The 22,525-nt window shown below is 34.9% G+C and overlaps 1 protein-coding gene across 2 annotated transcripts in view; it reads right to left on the bottom strand.

The window, feature by feature from the left end:
• The window catches only part of Ntan1 (N-terminal amidohydrolase 1), a 129,328-nt gene that overhangs the window by 89,150 nt on the left and 17,653 nt on the right, over positions 1–22,525 (bottom strand). For both annotated transcript variants that reach the window (XM_090406857.1, XM_090406858.1), the window contains exons 3-5: positions 15,240–15,342; positions 11,200–11,265; positions 1,055–1,163 (exon numbers count right to left, since the gene is read on the bottom strand). In XM_090406857.1, coding sequence (XP_090262983.1) covers positions 1,055–1,163; positions 11,200–11,265; positions 15,240–15,342 — 278 coding nt within the window. The remainder of the gene's footprint in view (positions 1–1,054; positions 1,164–11,199; positions 11,266–15,239; positions 15,343–22,525) is intronic.

The following is a 22,525-nucleotide window of genomic DNA, read 5'->3' as shown; positions in this document are numbered from 1 at the left end:
AATAAAATTTAATATATTAAAATTTCTTTTAAATCTTATAAGTTGTTATACATATATTTCATTCTTTATAGTAAAGATTGATATTTTTTTCATATTTTTTATATTATTATTTATATTATTAAATAAATCATTGTTCTAGCGTATTTATATGATAATGTGTACTTACATAATAAAATAATATATCATGTACATTTATTTTTTAACTAATTTTTTCCCTTTACTTAAATCGATGCTAAAGAGCATACTTGTTTATGTGCATAAATATTTTTCATATTTGATTTAATTAATTAACAAGATATTCTTCCATTTAAAATTTCAAGGGCCCCGCAAAATGTAGAAACGGGCCTGCATGACTGGCCAACTGAACACCCTCTAAAAGGCTGTTGATTCAAATCCTACTTGTATGCCAGGATGTTGGCAGAAGTCTTTAGATGATATGATTTTTTCATTGACAGGTGTAATTTACCACCTAAGAAGCCTGAAGTAGCTAAAAAGCATTGTTAATCTGATCTTAACCCATCTACAGTACTGAAATGTAAAATAGGCTTGCAACCTTTTACGGATAAGATTCACCAAAAATAAATATATAAATTAATTCAGAGCTTATCTTTCTCTCTCTCTTTTTAATGCAACTTTCACCCACAAAAGTTTATAAACCTGTAGTACATAAGAACTAATGGCAGCTAATTTTTGTAAATATTTATTTTTATTTAACTCTGCTCTAGAGACCAAGCCTGGAAATTTTTCAAATCACTCCAGGCCTCCAATATAGGAATGGTGTGATGAAATTCATCTCCATCTAAAGACAACTGCAAACACCTAGGTTCATGACGGCATTCAAACCCATAGCTTGTTGATTGGAAAGCAAGTGTATCAATCATGCTGGCAATGTTAAGATTGGAACTTATGTCAGATGGTTAACTATTTTTGGAGATTTAGCAGTTACATAAAAATCTACAGATTTCAGTATATTTAAAAAAGCTACTTTAACAGATACTGAAAAAGCAAACTATTATAAATAAGTGACCTTTAAGTTTTGAATTAGATAATTCACCTTCCTTCTGGTGTATTCATTGAGAGTTCTTCTATTTTTCTCACAATATTCACAACACCTTGTTCAAGTCCAGACCCATCAAAATGTGCCATACTAACTGCTCCAGAACCTAAAAGATACAAGTTTATACAATAAGGCAACAATTTAATTACAAAATCATACTATAGATAAAATCAAAATTAATTTTCTGTAATACGCTTATCTTCCACTACAGAAACCTCAAAGAACAAAGAAATAGTTTGCTGTAATGGAAGGTTTGTTATTAGAAGTTTATTTTCCACTTGGTTAGACTATAATAAATTTAGTTTAATCCTTTATCCAAGTGTAGGAAAACAAAGTTTGCACCTAAAGTAGTTCAGGACTGAGGCAACTTGTAGTAAAGGTGGACCCAGCTCTCATCACTCTTTGTCTCAGTGTCTCCCATAATGCAAAACACATCTTTTGGCAACTTTTTAACCTTTTGACAACTCGTATAAGTAAATATGAGTATCACCACTTCTGTGTCTGCCTCCCACTCACAAGACCTCAATAAAGGTCAAAACCGGTCTGAGTAGTGGCCCTTCCTTAATGCATAGCTTTATACATGTCTAAAAGGAAATGGGCTTTGCATTACGGGAGATAGTGAAACAAGGAGCGATGAGCGCTTGGTCCACCTTTACTACGAGTTGCCTCAGTCTTGCACTACTTCAGGCGCAAACTTTGTTTGTCTATACTTGGATAAAGCATTAAACTAAATTTATGAAGGTTTGTTATAGTGAATTTCCTTACGCACATCATCAAATTCCTGACATGTACCCTCAAGGGGTCTACAGGATATGATAGTACTACATAAAAACTCACATAATTACTAACTTTCTATCTACAATTTTCCTCCAAATCAGTTTGTTACCTGTCAAGACTCCAACATTATCAGATGATATATTTCTGTCTTATAAGGCACTTTTTACTGTATCAATCCACCTATATCTTGCTCTTTCTCTGAGTCTTTTTCCTGCCAACTTGACAGAGAACACTTGTTTTGCTAATCTTTCCTCTCCCATTCTGTTTAAGTGAACACACCACCTGAGATTAGTTCTGCTAACACATTCCTGAATGCCAATAATGTCAAGTTCTTTCCAAATATCCTCGTTTTTAATATGACATTGCCAAAAATGTCTGTGCAGTTAGCCTAGTGGCTATGCTCTTCACAATCATATGCCTGGGGAAGGAGTGTTCAATTCTCGTCGATAAAGAGGAGCTTAAGGATCTTCCTCAGTCATACCCAAGTTAGCCAGTCTTGGGCGTGGACAGTAGGGTTTTTTCCACCAGTTTATCTGGGGTTTTTTCATCCTGCAAGCAGGCAAACCGATCCCCAAACACACAGGCTATAGTATGCAAAGAAAGTAATGGGAAACCACCTTGCTCATAATCATTTCCCTAGTATGGTAGCACATAGCTACCCCCACCAGCCATATGGTTGAGGGAATAGAATAGATTGCCATTAGTTCATGCCCCTAATATTTCTCAGGACTCTCATATCTGTGGTGTCTAGTCTTTGGTCAAGTGTTTTATTTCTAACCCAGCTCTCAGATCCATAAGTTAAAATAAGTTTGAACACTATCTTGTATACAGCTGTGTTTTGGCTAATTTCTTTCTTATTCCATATAAATTTATTCAATTGATTTCCTATAATACTAGCTTTGTTGATTCTGTTGTCTATTTCCATATTTAATTTACCATCTTCACTAAAAATCATGCCTAAATAGCTGAAATGTTTTACTTGTTCCACAGGTTTTCCTTTCGCAATGGAGCTGATATTGTCAGTGCTTTTGCCTATTTCCATTGTCTTGTTATTGCTGACCATACCATATCTATTACAACAATTATTCAATTTAGTCAGGGAATCTTGTAGACGTAGCGGACTTATTTAGAAGTATAACATCATCATGATCATTGTTAATGTCAGCAAAGAGCTGACATTAACATCTCCAATTTTGATATCAGGTCTAATACCACTTTCCTTCATAATGTGATCCATATGGATAATGAATACCAGAGGGGATAATGCACATCCTTGTCTGACATCAGATTTAACATTAAACCATCTTCCTGTACTTCCTTCAATTCTAACTGCTGACTTACAACTAAAAGAGTAAGTACTGCTTGATTTAATGCCCCACTGACACCATACAACTGTAGCATTTTCTTATGCCTTTTCCAGATCTACAAAACTTAAATAGAGATCTCTGTTATATTCCCATGATTTCTCAACAATTTGTTGTTAAGTGAAAATCTGATCCTGACAGCCTGTATCCAGTTTATTCTTCACCAAGCTTTTCTTCTGCAAACCTCCTAAACCGTTTCTCAAGTATACGTGCATAAATTTTACCAGGAACACTTAGTAGACAAATATTACCTCTGCAATTCTCACATTCAGTTTTATTTCTCTAAAGAGGCAGTGAAGGAAAAGAAGAAAGCATACAAAAGTTCCTAGCAAATAAGTCAGCTTGTGCTCTTAGAGAATACATAGACAAATTAAGAAAGCTAAACACTGTGTAAAACTAGCTAAACAAAAGTCATGGGAGGACTTTGGTAAGAACATAGAAAATAAATATCAAGAAGGTGGCAAAAAATTCTGAAGGTTGTTGAAGAAGCTTAGGAATGGAGGAAAGAGTGCTGTAAAAGGAGTTAGAGATGATAAAGGTGAAATGAAAACAGGAGAAAAAGATATCCTTGAAGTATGGAGTAATTACTTTGAAAATTTGCTAAATGAAACAAGCAGTGATGACAGCACAGTGATAAAAAACACTGACCAGGCATGCGGTCAGGAATATATATCCATACTAGAGAAAGCCATCAAAGGCTTGAAATGTGGGAAGGCAGCAGGAGTAGATGATATTCGACCAGAAATGCTTAAGTATGGTGGTATAAAAGTCTTACAGTGGCTGCACTGCATAGTTCAGGAAGCCTGGACAGAGGGACGAATTCCGGATGATTGGAGTAGAGCTCTCACAGTACCCATATATAAAAAGGGAAATAAAACTGAATGTGAGAATTACAGAGGTATTTCCCTACTGAGTGTTCCTGGTAAGATCTATGCAAGTATACTTGAGAAACGGTTGAGAAGAATTGTGGAAGAAAAACTGGGTGAAGAACAAGCTGGATTCAGGCCAAATAGAGGCTGTCAGGATCAGATCTTCACTTTACGACAATATTCGAGAAAGTATGGGAATATAACAAAGATCTGTATTTAAGTTTTGTCGATTTGGAAAAAGCATATGACAAGGTGCCAAGAGAGAAGCTATTCAATATGCTACAATTATATGGTGTCAATGGGCCATTATATCAAGCAATACTTAGTCTTTATTTGAGTTGTAAGTCAGCAATTAGAATTGAAGGAAGTACAGGAAGATAGTTTAATGTTAAATCTGGTGTGAGACAAGGATGTATATTATCCCCTCTGCTATTCATTATCTATATGGATCACATTATGAAGGAAAGTGGTATTAAACATGATATCAAAATTGGAGATGTTAATGTCAGCTCTTTGCTTTATGCGGACGTATAACAAAGCTCTTTGCTTTATGTTATACTTCTAAATAAATCTGCTACAAGTCTGCAAGATTCTCTGACTAAATTGAATAACTGTTTAAATAGATATGGTATGAAGGTCAGCAATAAAAAGACAAAGACAATGAAAATAGGCAGAATCGTTGAAAATGTCAACTGTGTCGTGAATGGAGAACCTGTGGAACAAGTAAACCATTTCAGCTACTTAGGCACGATTTTTAGTGAAGACGGTAAATTAAATATGGAAATAGACAACAGAATCAACAAAGCTGGTATGGTAGGAAGTCAATTGTATAAATTTATATGGAATATGAGAGAAATTAGTCAGAACACTAAATTAGCTGTATACAAGACAGTGTTCAAACCAGTTTTAACTTATGGATCTGAGAGCTGGGTCAGAAGGAAAACACTTGACCAAAGACTAGAGACCGCAGATATGAGAGTCCTGAGAAAGATTAGAGGCGTGAACAGATGGCATGAATGATTTTTAATATGATTTAAAAATCATATTAAAAATCATTTTAATATGATTTTTAATATCATATTAAAAACGAGAATATTAGTAAAGAACTTGTCAACATCCAGGAATGCGTTAGCAGAGCTAATCTGAAGTGGTATGGTCACTTAAACAGGATGGGCGAGGAAAGATTAGCAAAACAAATGTTCTCTGTCAAGTTGGCAGGAAAATGACCCAGAGGAAGACCAAGATATAGGTGGATTGATACAGTACAAAGTGCCTTAGACGATAGAAATATAAGATCTGGTAATGTTGGAGTCTTGACAAGTAACAGACTGATTTGGAGGAAAATTGTAGATAGGAAGTTAGTAATGATGTAAATTTTTCATGTAGTACTATCATATTCTGTACACCTCTTGAGGGTACATGGCAGGAATTTGATGATGATGATTGAATTGCACAATTTTGGTTTTGCATGATCGAAGAAAATGCTAAATTTTTTTTACACAAAGCAATTTCTGTTTAATGTGGTTTAAGAATAACAATAATGTTGTATTAAAAAGCATGCAGATGCCTATACTCCATTGTTATAGGCTGTATAATTATCAGAAGTGTATACAGCTATTGAGTATGTCTTGCTAGTTATTTTGCAATTACAATACACTGAGGTATCAGTCTACCAGATGCATGCAATTTTTATATGTAATAATCAAGCTGTAAAATGATAATATAGTCTATATAATGTGGATTTAAATGACCGATTATCATAAGCATATAACTGGCTGTCTACTATCTAAATTAAGTACTATTGTATTATTTATTAATGCAAATTGTTTGAAAATATAAAGAGACAACTGTTCAAACACTGCTATATATATCACGTAAACTGAAGGTTAGGTATACTTACATGAAGAAAGTAGTTTATTCTTAAGACTTCTCATTCAATGTTTCATGAACATTTCCAGCACAAAACTAGTTTAAAAGATTAAGCAATTGCAGATGCAAATGAGAGACAAATCAACAATATAGATGTGGCGTCCCATGTCAGAGAAGTCATAGCAAAGGCTAAGTAACAAATATAGCCATTTCCCATAACGAAGATAAGTGTAGCTCATTAAAAATGAATGACGCAGTAAAGTTTCATGACTATCTTTATAGTCTTTCCACAAAAAATATACTTGCAAAAAATCTCTAAGTCAATCACTTTCGACTTATGATACTGCATGTATTTGTTCTTCATAACAACTGTTTTAAACCGTCATCTGAATGCCTGAAATAAGATAAACCACAAGTGCACAGTAACAGATCGCAAGAGAATGCCAGTGAAGGCAGCTTTTACCAAACCCAAGAATTTTTAACTCTTGTTAGGACTTAAATACTTAAATTATAATTAGGACTGAGCTGCTATACATCATGATGACAATCTACATTAACCTTTCGACCATTTACATTTGATACTGTTTTTTAACACATTCACATCAGGGTGATCATATTCCTCTCGCAATCACCCTAAGTATCTGATGGGGCAAGAGAGAATATTGTACCTCCACAGAAATTGTAGGCTTGCATTTCGGCAGATGGGCTACGCATCATAACAGTTTTTTAATTGTAACCAGTTCTGTGCTTGGGGGGGGGGGAATTTTTTTTTATTTTTTAGGATATATTAGAAAAATAATAATGAAAGAGTATGCTATATTTGTTTAGTATATTTGAATTACTCATAGGTGTAAATATATGATAAATTTAGTTTAATCCTTTATCCAAGTGTGAGCAAACAAAGTTTGCACCTGAAAGTATCTTCAGGACTGGGGTAATGTGGTGCAACACCAAGACGACTCCTTGCAAAGGTGGAGCAAGCTACCAACACTCCTATCTCAGTATCTCCCATAATGCAAAACACATCTCCTTGCGGATATGTCTAATGTTATGCATTAAGGGAAGGGCCACTACCCAGACTAGTTTCGACCTTTATTGAGGTCTCTTCAGTGGGAGCCAGGCCCAAGTGGAGATACCAGCCAGAAGCATTAGCAAGGTCATCTCTACCTATAGGAGTTGTCAAATGGTGTGCTTTTTTTTTAATAAATTACTCTGGATTTAGAGAAAGATGTTGAAAGTTTATTTTTCACTTGGTTAGAATATAATAAATTTAGTTTAATCATCCTTTATCCAAGTGTGAGCAAACAAATTTGCGCCTGAAAGTATCTTCAGGACTGCGATAAGGTGGTGCAACACCAGGACGACTCCTTGCAAAGGTGGAGCAAGCTACCAACACTCCTATCTCAGTATCTCCCATAATGCAAAACACATCTCCCTGCAAATATGTCTAATGTTATACATGAAGAGACCTCAATAAAGGTCGAAACTAGTCCGGGTAGTGGCCCTTCCCTTAATGCAATTAAAAAGGTTGGCACACCATTTGGCAACTCCTATAGGTAGAGATGACCTTGCTAATGCTTCTGGCTGGTATCTCCACTTGGGCCTGGCTCCCACTGAAGAGACCTCAATAAAGGTCGAAACTAGTCTGGGTAGTGGCCCTTCCCGTAATGCATAACATTAGACATATCCGCAAGGAGTTGTGTTTTGCATTATGGGAGATACTGAGATAGGAGTGTTGGTAGCTTGCTCCACCTTTCCAAGGAGTCGTCCTGGTGTTGCACCACCTTACCCCAGTCCTGAAGATACTTTCAGGAGCAAACTTTGTTTGCTCACACTTGGATAAAGGATTAAACTAAATTTAATATATTCTAACCAAGTGAAAAATAAACTTTCACCGTAAATATATGAACCATCATTAATAAGCCACGTCAGAATGGGAAATGTAAAGGAAAGAACAAATGTAAGTAGAAATGCTTCCACTGCTGGCAATTGAATTATTAATAATTAACATGTGATATTATAAGTGTCCTATAACTTGCTGAGTGGAGTAAATAGCATGTGATCCTATAAATTCTAGATATGCATAAGTGAATTTATGATGCATAATTAAAAAAAAAAAAAAGAAAAACTTACAAGAGAGAAAGAGATTTGTTTGTAAATTATAAATAACTAACCAATAATAAACAGCCTCTGTTTTTATATATAAAGTATAAATAATAAATACATTTATTATTACATGATACCACAGGGAGTCCAACAACTCATCGAGGGAGGACACCTACTCTACATCTCTCTGTCTCCACCACTCAATCTACCAACTACAAGTAACCTGAACTGCACGCGCCATCTACCGCCCGCCACCACCACTAGTATTTCCACAGACAATCATAAACATCCATGCCCATGGTGGGATTCGAACCCGAAGTCTTTTGGCTGGGGAACGGATATGGTAGCCACTTGGCTAACCAGGCTGGCAATTTGGTAGTCTAGTAAACAATAATAGGGAAGGGCCAATTCAATGAACTAATAATGTTGATTAGGTGATCCATTTAGCCACAGCAGGAATATATACGGGTTGATGAAACAGCAAATCGTCTTATAAAATTTGTTGTGCTTGTTATGTGTATTTATTTCTCTTTTAGTTATATTTTGCTTCATTTTCTGAAAATTTTCTTTCATTTACTGCAGATCAGTATACATTTTACGCAGTAAAAAGATACATAATATCCGATAATTATTAGAATTATCACACTTTCGGAAATCCGACATTCATTATTATCATCTTTTTTTTTTTTTTTTTTTTGTCAGCAGTTTTTCTGTCTTATCAATAATAGATACCTCACATGGGCTAGATTAAGAGCCAAAGCCAAATAACTGGCAGTAGACCTCCACATCGCCTTTCAGGAAACCAAAGAACCAATTGGGGCTTCTGACCTAATGTCCAATCCTCACCTTCACATGGTGTGCCCTGTTAGTAAGTATCTACTGGGTATAAATGAACGATGATGGGCTAGCAAATTTGGGACTTAGCTGACCTTGTACTCTCTATTGGCTTAAACCACAAATGCATATAATTGTACAACATGATAACATTTCATGCTGGCTGTGGTGGCGAAGGTTAAACAAGGCCCATCACTGTTTTCATCAGGAAACCAGGGCAAACAGTGAAAAGTCAGCTACTGGAACAAGCTCTGACTCAACATCTAGAAGAAGAATAAATCCAACATCAGAAGAACTGAAGATAGGAACTATCAATATAAGGAGTATTAATGGAAAGGAAATCAAACTTGCAGAAGAAAAGTACCACGTGGACATAACCGCCAATACTGAGACAAACAAGACAAAAGCAGGTGAGATCTTACTAAATAATAAGTTATTTTCAGGAAATAATGATCAAGAAAAGGAAGGAGTAGTGATAGCATTAAACAGCAAACATGAAGATAAACTTCTTGATTGGAAAGCAGTTTCAAGTCGAGTTATGTGGGTAAACTTCAAAATGGGGACATGGACAATAAAACTTATTTGTGCCTACGGTACCACAGAAAGTTCTTCCAAGGAAGAAGGGTGAGGAGTTTTTGAGTCATTAGAAAAAGTCCTTGTTGGGGATCTAAACAGCAGAGTGGGAAATGAATCCCACCAGACATATAGGAACATTTTGGAAAAATTTGGAGAAAAGGTCAGGGCTAATAATAATGGTATTTACTGGACTTTTGCTCAGGACACGGACTAGTCATTAATAACACCACGTTTCAACATAAAGATGTACACAAGTTCACATGGAGAGAAGACACAAGAAATAAGAAAAGCCTCATTGACTATGTCATTGTTGATAGTGATATCTTCATGCTCGTTCAAGATACAAGAGTGTACAGAGGATTTGAAATTGGAAGTGACTATTACCTAGTACTAAGCAGGATAAAAATGGATATCATATTGAAAAGAACAGTATGTAAGAAAGTTTTAAAAAGAATTAAAATTGAGAAGCTTTTACAAGTAAATTGTAGACTTGACTATATAAACATTATTAAGAAAAAAAGGAAACAAACCTTGTTTGTTTCCTTTTTTTCCATGTGAATAATGTTTAATGAAACAAAACTCTGAAGAACACAGTGATTGAATCGGTTAGAGAGGTATGTGGTGAAGTTGTATACAAGGATAGAAAAATAAGATCACCATGGTGGACCCAAGAAGTTAAAGAAGCAGTCCTGGAAAAGAAGAATGCATACCAAACGTTTCTAGCAAATAATTCAGCAGATGCCCTAAAAGAATACAGAAAAAAATGTAAAAGAGCTAAAGCTGTGTGAAATAGCTAAACAAAAATCATGGGAAGACTTTGGTAAGAATATAGAAAATAAATATCAGGAAAGTGGCAAAATGTTCTGGAGGCTATTTGAAGAAGCTTAGAAATGGAGGAAACAATATTGTAATAGGAATCAAAGATGACATGAAAACCGAAGCTATCCTAAATGCCTGGAGTAATTACTTTGAAAGACTTGGAAGTGGCATATGCATGCTGCAGCTAGTTCCTGCCAGCAGTTTACACATGGCAGATACTACTGCCCTACACAAACATGTTAAACTAATTTTGCAATGAAGATACTCACAAAATATTGACTGAAAATTTTACAAATGAACTATTTTCTTCACATAAGCAATCTATTTGTGATCATTTGTTTCTGAAAAACTATACTTTTTCCTTGATTAAATATGCCAAATTCAAAAATAATTTCTATCTTAAATTATTAATGCTTACGCTTGGATCTGCCAAAACTTTTATAGTTTCTATATTTGGAATGAAACTCTTGTAGTTTGTCTATTCATTCGGCTTTGAAATAATGTTGGATTCAATATCCACATCCACTTAATTTGAATAACTGTTATGAATTACATTCAACACCAGTTATTTCTCAACAACAACTTATAAATATGTATAATGGGGCAAGAATGGAGCATATTTGTTGAAGAAAGAAAGACATTTTCATTCTAGATAGTTGATTCACACTATAGAAAATCTGAAGAGTCCAAATAAATAGTTGATTCATAAGGTTTCTATACCAACTATCATTTAAAAGGTCTTTGTTACTATAGAGTTTTAGACATACCTTTTTCAGTCTTTCATTGCAGGCAAATTCATTACAGCAGTGTAGCTATACTGAGAGCTGACCTATATGAGATTTTGAATTTTATCTAAAACATTTTACCTACAAGATTATTTAGACTATTTTTTTGAAAATCATTATAGATTAATACCTGATTTACATACCTGTATGCCTCAAAGCTACCATGCTGCAAGTTGTGGCATCATCAGTACCCAAAACACTAATATGTTCTAGAATGGAAGAAGAAAGTCACTTAAATATTAAATTCACTTGAGCAAAATAAAATTATTTTCAATACAAAAAACCAACAACTTTTAAATATGACTGAATGCTTGCCTTGGAAGATCAGATGGCAAAAGAAGTGTGTTTGTTGCAAATGGTTGAAAGCTTATATACAGCAGATGTTTCTAAAATCCACTTTGCAAAAGGAAGTTTTCAACCCACCGTCCAGAAAAATCAAGAAATTTGAAATGACTAATCAAGGCAAGAGCACCCTTTATAATAAACACATATATAAAAGCAAAATACTTTTTTTTTTTTAAATCTCAATGTAATGCAGGCCTAATATAACAATTCATTATGAATATCATAGTATAGGCTTCTATGGATTGAGGACAAAAAAAAAAAAAAAAAACAGATGGAATAGAAATAATTTATTGACTCCTCTACTGGTTCCAATAAAAACACAAGAATTTTCGAATGAAAATTGAAATTTATTTTATTTTAGTGTTTCACACCATGAGGAGAAATAATTGACTGACCTGTCTAAGTGAACCAACATAATGAAATATTTGAAAACAGAAATAACAATGGAAATCATGCATTTGCTGTGAAGTTGTTCGCTGGTTTGTGGTCTGCTGCAAACTACTGATTGAGTGAATGTAACGTTTAATTAGAGAAGACCAGACTTATGTAAAATCATTCCTTCGATGTTGTTGTACTGTTGAGGATGTTTAATCATTGCAGCTGACTCCTTGAACACTCTTGCAAAAAATCTATAATTATGTGGAGCATTTTGATTTGTTGTCATAATATTTAATGTTTGGTTTCAGTTGTATGTGCTGCAAGTCTTGATTTGTGTTCCCTTTTTCTCCCTATGTCCTTGATGTGTTCAGGTTGGCATACCTTTTCTGACCTGTCTCTCCTTTGTAGCACAAACCACAGATACAATTAATCTTGTAGACATCAGAATTTTTTTGAGGTGAATGGGGAGGGTTCAGGAGATTACAGATCTTCTTGAGGGGTTAGAAGACAACCATTATATTTTGTTGATGTAGTAGATGTAGTATCTTATCTGCAACAGGCTATATAGGGAAGAATTACTATTCCTCTGAATACATGTTTTTCTACGTTCATCTGATTGTTTCAGAGGTTGATGAAGAATTTGTTGACCTATGTTTTGTCGTAATCATTCTTTGGTGGGATGGTGCTGAGGTAGTCAAATCTTGGTTTCTTTTATCTATATTAGTGGAGATTTGGCATGCAAATATTCTCTAGTGTTTGTTAGATTCCTGCACATCCAGGAAATAAGTTTTTTTTTTTTATATTACTTCACACATGAAAGGTAGAAGTGATCATAGCAAATGTCTGTATGGACAGGGATCTCAAGAGTAAAGTAACTGCCTATATTCTTGAACTGTTGGAACTTATAGTCCTTTGTAAACATTTTGCAGAGGAGTCTGTTCCACAGAATTGGGGTGGATGGAATGAAAGATGACTGGAAGTGACAAGTTATTAAGTGTGTATTGAATTATATTTTAGCACATTAGTGAAACATGAAACATTTCCATACGACTGCTATGTTTAAGCATGAAAACTAAGAGAAACTAATTTCTAGTTGCATTATGGATGCAATAAATTACTGTGGTACATAAAAAATTACAAGTCATCCTCTCATCTCTAGCCTACATGTGTGCACTTATGACTGGCTTGATCTAAAAAAAAAGTTTGTTTTTAAATAAAGGTCACTAGTTATAGCATGTGTATATTAGACACACACACACACAATACGAGAGCACCTCTCATAAAACTGTAGGCTTTAAGTCTAACTTTTTTTTTTCCAAGTATTGTTTTGACTGTTTTGGTGTGTGCTTTTACAATTTTAAGATTGTATCCCTCATGATGTCTCTGTGACTGAAATGATATATCTTCTTCTTTCTCAGCCATTTTTGATCCACTGCTGAATGAAGACCTCCCCATTATCTTCAAATTACCTGCTCTTCTGCTTCTGCCATCCATCTCTTTTCAGCCAGTTTTTCCATTTCATCTGCCAATCTTGTTTTTGGGTGTACTTGTCTTCAATTTTCGATTAGTATCCATTCTGTTACTTTTCTGGTCCTCTATTGTCTGTTCCTCAAGCCAGATGTCCTGCCCATCTCCATTTGGATACTTTTTATAATTTCTATTGCATCCAAGACATTTGTCTGCGATCTGATCCATTCCTTCCTCTTTTTATCCATTAGTGTTATTCCTAGGATGATTCTCTTCATTCTTCTTTCTGTCACCAATACTTTACTTTTCAGGCAGATGGGTAATTTATTTTTGAAGATGTAATTCAATTTCCCAAATGAATACCAGGACTGTATTCTTCTTTTAATTTTGCTCTGTAATCCATTTTCAATGTCAAAAAGTTGCCCCAAGAATAGACTATTTCTACTGGCTCATCAATAAGTTTTATTGTTTTTGCTCTTAAGTACCTATTGAACTTTTGTTTTTTTCTGTATTAATATTAAGACCTATCTTCTTGCTTTCTATGTTCAGTATATTTATTATTTCCTGTAGGTTTTGTGCTGATTCTGAAATTAATACAATATCATGCAATTCTTAAATTGGATAATTTTTCACTTTTTATTGTCATGCCTTTGGAACTTCAGTTAATTTTTTGAATCATCTCTTGAAGTGCTGCTATAAGAAGATATGGCAGAGAGATCCTATATCCCCTGAAATTTTTAGATGATATATAAGATCCATTAAACTTGTGTTTAATTGTTCTGCTGTGCTGTATTTATTCCATTAAATCTAATAATGAGTTTAAAATAGTATAAGCCTAAATACTTGTCTTTTTGGCATATATTTGTAACCATATGTTTGGACTTATATGAAACCAGCCATTTCCCATTCTCTATCCAACTTTTTTCGTTCACACAGACAAGCAGACAGACAAAAGGGGAAAAAAAGAAAACCAGACTGTCATCTGAGGAAATTCTGACTTCTGATAGGTTAAAAGCTATATAGCCACCTTGCAGTCAACTTTCAATCTCACATTATTTATGTTTTATACTATTTTAAACTGTCCACCCTAGCAGCTCTCTTACAGTTCATTCGTATTCACCTATTACTAGTAATGTAGTTTTTCAAAATGTCTAATGTCAAATCCTTTTCAAACTGCTTTCAGCAATTTTTATAAACAACTTAGTCATTATCATATAATTTAATATCACTAAAGTATCACATATCTCTAAAGCATAATCACAATATTGCCCCCCCCTCCTCCTCATCCATCCCTCCCTCCCTCCACTTCCAACAATTTGAATCCCTTTTCATTTATTCTGCTACCTTTCACAAATCATTATTTTTTAATATCTCAGGCACTTCTTTCACTTTTTTTCTTCTTATTTCTAAAAATTTTGATAATCTGCATTTCCCCACTTTACAAAACATTTTTTCATTGAGTACCAACTTCAATCAATGAATCTTATCTTCTTTCATATTTCCTTCTCGCATCTTTCATATTCTTCAATATTTAAGATACAACTGAGCTATATATCTGATAATGTCTTACTTGCATTTCCAAAGATGATCTTTTAACAACAGATACTGTTGTTATAAGATACTGTATCTTTCTTTCCACTTCCATATCTGACACTAATTCTTACTTTTCCCCTTTTGTTGCTGATTAATCCATCAATATACCATCAATTCCATGAAACATTTAAATTGGACATCTGAACTACATACTGTAACATTACTATTTTGTACTGTAAATGTGTAGCCAGAATATCTGATGTGGCACAATATGTTCAATCACTTGATCTATTACAAAGTATATTACAGATTCTACTTGTCTCTAATACTTCAATTCCAAGCAAAATTAACATAAAAATATCCCAAACAAAATTTCTGCTTATTTTGGTGGCTTCAAACACATTACAGAAATAACAAAACATACAGTTACTTTAAAAAATAGTAATAAAACAAAACCTACTATCATGTGGTGCAGTTGAAGCATATTCTCTCTGGTGGACATAAAGCAAACCTACAGGACCAATAACCTTTGGAGCTTGTGAAATCAGAGAAGCGGCAACATCCTAATTATGAAAAATAAATAAATGAAAGTTATGGATAGCTTTCTCTGCTTAAACCTGTCTTATTTTCAGTAAGAACACAAAAGTTATTTTGTCACATATTAATGTAGAATATTTGTTACACACCTCATTATTTAGTTTAATATACAGTAGCATATATAGGAGCTCCTCAAGACTTTTAGGATACAAATAAAAAATCATGTAGCAGGTAATATTAAAATACAGTACACAACATGAAGCAAAAATATGGCATAAATGATTTACTTCTCTGCCAATTAGCTAGGATAAATATATCTCTTTACAATACTGCTTTCTACTCACATTTTCAGTTACTTTTTTTAAGACAAGCATTATAAACTCAAACTGTTAAAATATGGACAGTTAATAAATGTGAAAGAAACTTAGCAATTTCATATGGGATATTGCTGGATTTAATTAACTTATTATAATTGTGAATTATATTGACTCTCCCATATATGAAATTGATAAGTTTCTTTCATGCTTATTAACTGCCCAGATCATTAATCTTGATAAATGATCTGGATTGTCCAATCCAGATCATTCATCAAGAATTCCACACATTTTTCTAGAAAAAAAAAAAAAAAGATTATTTAAATACAGGAGTCAGGTATGTTAGTCAGTTTTGACACTATTTCCCAAATTACCAACTTTCTATTATATGACATCATTCCTTCCTCTACTGGTCCAAGTCCTTAGTACTGCAGAAATCTTCTCAGTCCTTTAAATTTTTTTTATATTAACTATCACCAGATTCTTTGCCTCCTTCACTTCCTCTAGTATACTTCCACCAAGAGAGTATGAAGACTTCTATTGGTGGATCCTAAATTAAGAACTTACATTTAGTTGCATTACACTGACATTCCTATCTGCTCAGCTTATTCAAATTCTCCTGAAGAGCTACCACATTGGTACTATTACTAATAATCCTTCCAAGCTTCACATCATCCTGAAAATAATTATCTCCCTTGAGCCCAATGACAACAGTGACTCAAATGTTAAAAAATCAAAGTTACCAGTGCTAATCCCTGTGGAACTCCCACTTGTGACCTTCCTTTTTTTTTTTTTTGATACTACTCCTCTGCACAAACCCTGATATCTATCACAAAAATTCCAATCAAATTCACCAACCTGATAACCCTATGTGTTGCAACTTAAATATCAATAGGATGTCGTGTGCACCCTTTCAAATATTAATGCAAAATTCATAAATATGCCAATATATGCCTTCCCCTGATCAACAACTCGTCACTTTATTATAAAAGACAAGTAAATTACACACCTTAACAAATCCATGCTGACTTCCACAGATACATCTGCTCAATTCTATATATAATCTCTCACTAATTTCTCCAAAATCTTAACTAAAGAAGAGAGATAAACTTGTCTATAGTTTGATGCCGTCATTCCAGCATTATCTTATCCTCCTCCTAATCATTAGGCACTTTACAAGTAGCAAGACTTTCACTGAACAGAGCTGTCAGTTCCTTAGCATAAAATACATGGCAAAATCCCATCCAGTTCTGCCTAACTTCCAGAATATTTAGTATTTGAAACACATTTGCCTCTTGCACTTCAACCCTGCTCACCCCCAAGAATAAAACCTGCTTTTCTGGAATTTAATAACTCAATCAAGTAATTAAACAGTTTTGCTATATCATCTACACTGATCATTCAACCTTGTTTTTCCATCTAATGGGATCATTTGTTCACAATTATTTCTCTTCCTACTAGCCAAGTAACAAAAGAATTCCTGAGGATTTTGCTTGGACTATAGCTAGTTTCTTCTCCTATTCCATTTTTTGCCTTCCTTACTAAACTAGTCACTTTCCTAGCTTCAGTCTTATATTTCTCACGCCACTGCTCTCCACCTCCCTTTTTATACTTTTTCTATAACTTTTTTTTTCTCCATCTGCAGCTCTTGTTTGATTTCATTAATCATGTACTTTGCCATTGCTGTGGGTAAATATTTCTTGACCTCCCACTGGTAAAATCACTCTTTTGCAATTCTTCCGTACATGGAACCACTCCAAGTTGATTTCTAAGATAATTCTAGTCGCTGTCTTATAATTTCACAAATTACTTTCTCCTACTTCTGCATGGCTTTTCAGCACCCAAATTAAGACTACATGGTCACTCTCACCAATGGAGAGCAAGACTGACATCTCAGTTAATCAGATCCTCTGATGGTAGGACCAAATCCAAAACTCCTAATCCTTATGTTTCGTCTATTACACGTTGCCTGTCTCCTGAGACATTTTTCCCTCAAGAATTCAATAACATTCACTTGCCAAACTTATCGGCCTAAACATTTCTTGCTCAACAACCTGTGTTCCCTGGCCCACAGTAACATGCCACTGAATATCTTGTCCTGCCCACCTTAGCTGCACAATTTTAAAAACTATTAATGCCATTTGCTCCCAAAGCTATAGAATTTGGAAGCTATAGTCTTCCACTTCCATTCCTGTCAGAACATCATCTTTGGACATGCTGAGGTATCAATGCCACCAATTCATGTCCATTATTCCTGATGCTTCTGGCATCTGTATAAAGAAACATCAATGGACTATCAACATTTCTATACTTATTATTCCCTCCAGATTCCATTTGACTCTGCATATAGCATACGTTCTCCTGTCTCCAAAGTAACTATCTCCACAAGGGACTGTCCCTTGTGGAGATATGTGTGTGGAGATGGAAATATGTCCTTGCCCTAACACTCACTTGCTCAGAGAACAACAATCTCTTCAGATGCCTATTTCCACATTCCTTCCACATTCAGGTGCAAGGATGCATATTCCAGACCTCTCAACATATTCTTGCTATCAGTAATATCATTCATTACTAATGCTCTCCTCCTCAATTCTGCATTATCATATCTGGGTAATATGCTCACTAACTTTCCTCTCACACTTTTTTTAAACATCAGCTTCAGATCTCTCACCACTCTAAGATTATTTGTACTAACCATTACTGTCATCTCATCAACATTCTCATCTCGCTTTATCACCATAGTCACACCACTGTTTCTCCAGGCAAGCATGCCTCCAACATTTTAGACTGCACACAACAAATCACTGAGTCTCTGCACATTACTTCCCTCACATATTAATTTACTCCTTGCTTATCAGCATCCCCTGCTACTCTCTCCATTTTCTCTTCTCATTCACCTTTCCATCTTTCTCCCCTCTTCTTCATCTCATTGGTCTTTCAAGTCTACTAATCTCTTCCTTCTTACAAATCAACTCATTTTTCATATCTTCCTTCTCTCTCTCTTTCTCAGAACCTTTATCATGTCTAAGCATCCTACCCTACCTCAAGGTTTCTCCCACATATATCTAGTCATACTGTCTAATATCTAGTCAATTGCAACCAAGCACTTGCCTTCCTTTCCTTTGATTTAAAGATTACACAAAATGTAATCTTTAAATGATGGCAAGATAGGCATCAATCTATCAATAAACTCATATCTTTCTGCTTGCACTTACTCATTTCCATTGCATCACTATCACTGCTAAGGAAACCAGATATACTAGAATTGAAATCATCCAGCTCTTCCCACTGTCCACATTTCATGCATATATGGACCCCCATCTCTTACCTGCCACATTTTAAAATGATGGGGAGCATATGTGCTACACATGCAGCATGCTACAAAATTTTGCATAATATTACACAAAATGTAATCTTTAAATGGTGGCAAGATAGGCAATCTATCAATAAACAGAGGTACAGCAGCCACCATAATTAACCAACATGAAGGAATGGTATAACTTACCAAGCAGTATATCCAAAAAGCACTTCAAACTCAAAAACTCTGTTATTTTTTTAGTTTGAAGTTGTATACTGATGTTGATGAGCAACTACCTGTGTTTAAGAGATACTTGTGCCATGAAAGGTTTCATCAATTAACATGAAAAAACTATTACCTATGTGTTTATATGTTTGGGAGAAAATGCATAGTAAATAAACAGATTCTTCTTTTTATACCTGCAACCAAAAACACTATGAACTATATTATAAATTAATGTCTGATTCTCTCCTTTAAAGACGTGAGTATAACTGAATAACTCAATAATTGAATAATAATACAGAAGACATTCTTACTTGTTTACACTCCTTTTACGTACCACTTGGAGTTCGTAAATATTTGTAATCAGTAATTTTACTACGCAAAACGAAATTTTACTCAACCAAAACAACAAAGAGACATTAACCAAGTAGACATTAACTTCATATCTTGATTAAAAAAAAAAATAATAATAATAGATTTAAATTTTTCTTTCTCACAAAAAATTTATTAGTTTTTTCCCAATTGTAGAACATAATTCAAAGACAAAATGAAACTTATATACTGTTTTTTTTTTTGTGCGTGTGTTTGCTAAGAAGAATACATGCATATGCTACCACACACACAAATAACCACGTACAAGATGCATAAAAGAATACAATAGTGTGAAGTGACACTGTAGTCATATATACATATAAAAATATACAAATAAGCAAGTTCGACAACCAGTCAACAGTATCAGTAGAAACTGTTATAAAGTCAGTTACTGGTCCCATGAAGGCTCTGTGAGGACAGTCAAATGTGATATGTTGTATAGTTTGGTTATCCTCACCACAGTCACAAGATGAGTTTGGTCTTATTCCCCAAGTAAATAAGGAAGCTCTGCACCTACCATGGTTGGTGCAAACTCTATTTAGGGAGGTCCATATTTTTTGAGGGAGGTCGAACCCTGAATGGAGGGCAGTTTAGGTTAAAGACAGTCTGCCAGATTACTGGGGCTTTGGAGGTCCATTTTGTCTCCCATGCTATTGTTGCATCGTAGCCCTCAGTGACAAGTTGTGCCATTATAATAGGCGGATGTCTTGACTTACGCCTCTGTGATGTAAAGCTGTCAATATTAGAGTGTATAGGAAACAGTGCGTTCCGGCAAATTTTGTTATATTTGCGAATCAGGTTGTCTTGGTGTCGTAGTTGTGGAAGTTGTATGTGGCTCAGAACTGGTAGCCAATATGATGGAGTAGTTTTTATTGTTCCAGAAATGATAGGCATTGTCTGATTCAACACAGTATCAATTAATTTAACGTGTGCACTGTTCAGCCAGACAGCTGAGCAGTATTCAGCAGTTGAGTAGATGAGGTCCAGAGCAGATGCTCCCACATCTGCTCTGGACCTCAAGCCCCCCAGGTTGTTCTGGCAAGTTTATGCAGTATGTTATTTCTAGTTTCTGAGTTTGGCAGCAATATTGGAGAGATGTCTATTAAAGGAGAGGGCTCTGTCCAGGGTTATGCCCAGATACTTTGGATTAAAATTGTGCGGTAGTATGTTCCCATTTACTGGCACTCTTAATATGCCTCGTGCCATGCTACTGTTCAAATGGAAACAGCATGTTTCAGTCTTGGTAGTGCTTGAAATAAAGCACTACCAAGTAAAGCACTATAAAGCACTACTTGGAGCTAAACCACTTCTCAAAGAAGTGGTTTAGCTCCTCTAGGTCACTAGTTAGTATGTGCTCCATAGTACAGAAATTTTGGTGTTGGAATGTGATGCATAAATCATCAGTGTATGCGAATTTTCTAGACGTTGTCCTTGGAAGGTCAGAAATATACAAATTGAAAAGAAGAGGGGCCAGAACTGACCCTTGTGGGAGTCCATTGTTAAGTGTTCTTGGTTTGTTCATATCATCATCTAGAACTACCTGTATTGTTCTATTAGATAGAATAGTGTTGATCAGATGGGTCATTTTTTTACATTTCAGTATTTTAAGGAGCTTGTAGATCATGCCGTTCCTCCATACAGTGTCATATGCAACCGTGAAATCTATAAAGACTGCAACAGTTTTAAGGCATTTTTCGTAACCAGATTCTATATGAGTCATTAGTCATTATATGACCAAACTTGATCTTCGCAGTTGCGCCCAGGCCTGAAACCCGGCCTGTTCATGAGGGAGAGTGTCAATAATAATAGTACTAATTCTATTGTAAATAAGTCTTTCTAGCAACTTAAGACAGACACTGAGCAGTGCTATAGTCTATAGCTTTCAAGTTTATCAGTGGGCTTTCCAGGTTTCAGGATGGCTATTATCTTTGATTTTTTAAATTCTGCAGGTAATCTACCACTCTGTAGAATATTAGAAAAGAATTTTGTCAGCCATTCCACTGTATTTGGTCCAGAGTTTTTTAAAAACTCAGGGTGAATATTATCAAATCCAGGTGCTTTACCAGTTTTCACTCCCTGGAGTGCAGCTAGTATTGCCCATCAGATTCACTATCTGATTGGCAATACAGTTCACTAACAGCAGCTTTTGCATTGGGGAGATGGGAATTACCACCCAACTTTTTAAGGAGGCTCCATACCCTCCTGCTTGAATGTTTAAGGTTCAGCTTTTCGATGGTGTCAATCCATTTGTTCTTTCTAGCTTCATTTAAGCTGTCAATAAGATCATCTGCAACATCCACATGTTCACTATTCAGAAAGTCGTTATAAAGTGCTTCGCTGGTTTTGCTCCAGCCAGGTATGTATTCTTTTCTAGCACCTCTAGGGATGTTTTTTTGGCTGTAGAAATTATTTTCAAAAATCTTCGGTAGTTATAAGGTTGTGGTGGATTCCAGCACACATTTTTATCTAGATCTAATGAAAAGCTGTTCCAGTTTGGCTTGGCAAAATTTCAATGTGGCATTGGTGTAGTTTCAATAATTGGGATTTGAGGGCCCACCTCAATAAAGACAGGGTGGTGCTCACTGTGTGGAAATCTTCCTAAAACCGTTATCGCTGGTTGGACCCTTTGGATTGGTTGTTACAAAACATAAGTCAGGATTGGTGCCACTATTCCATCTAGCCAAGTTAAAAGTGCAGTTTTCCTTGGGATCGAAAATCAGCTGTATGTTGTATACCTCTGCTCACTCAGATAGCTTGGCATCATTTGCATCAGTTTTCTATAACCCCATTGGGTATGATGACTGTAAGTCTCCATGTTTGGGAGAAACATAGAGAATAATGGTCAACAAAGAAATTATGCATAGTAAATAAACAGATTCTTCTTTTTATACCTACAACCAAAAACACTATGAACTATATTATAAATTAATGTCTGATTCTCTCCTTTAAAGAAGTGAGTATAACTGAATAACTCAATAATTGAATAATATACAGAAGACATTC

Source organism: Typopeltis vanoorti, chromosome 17 (assembly GCF_054136105.1).
Source record: "Typopeltis vanoorti isolate ZY-2024b chromosome 17, IOZ_Tvanoo_1.0, whole genome shotgun sequence".
Lineage (NCBI taxonomy): Eukaryota > Metazoa > Arthropoda > Arachnida > Uropygi > Thelyphonidae > Typopeltis > Typopeltis vanoorti.
This window is presented reverse-complemented; position numbering and strand designations above follow the sequence as displayed.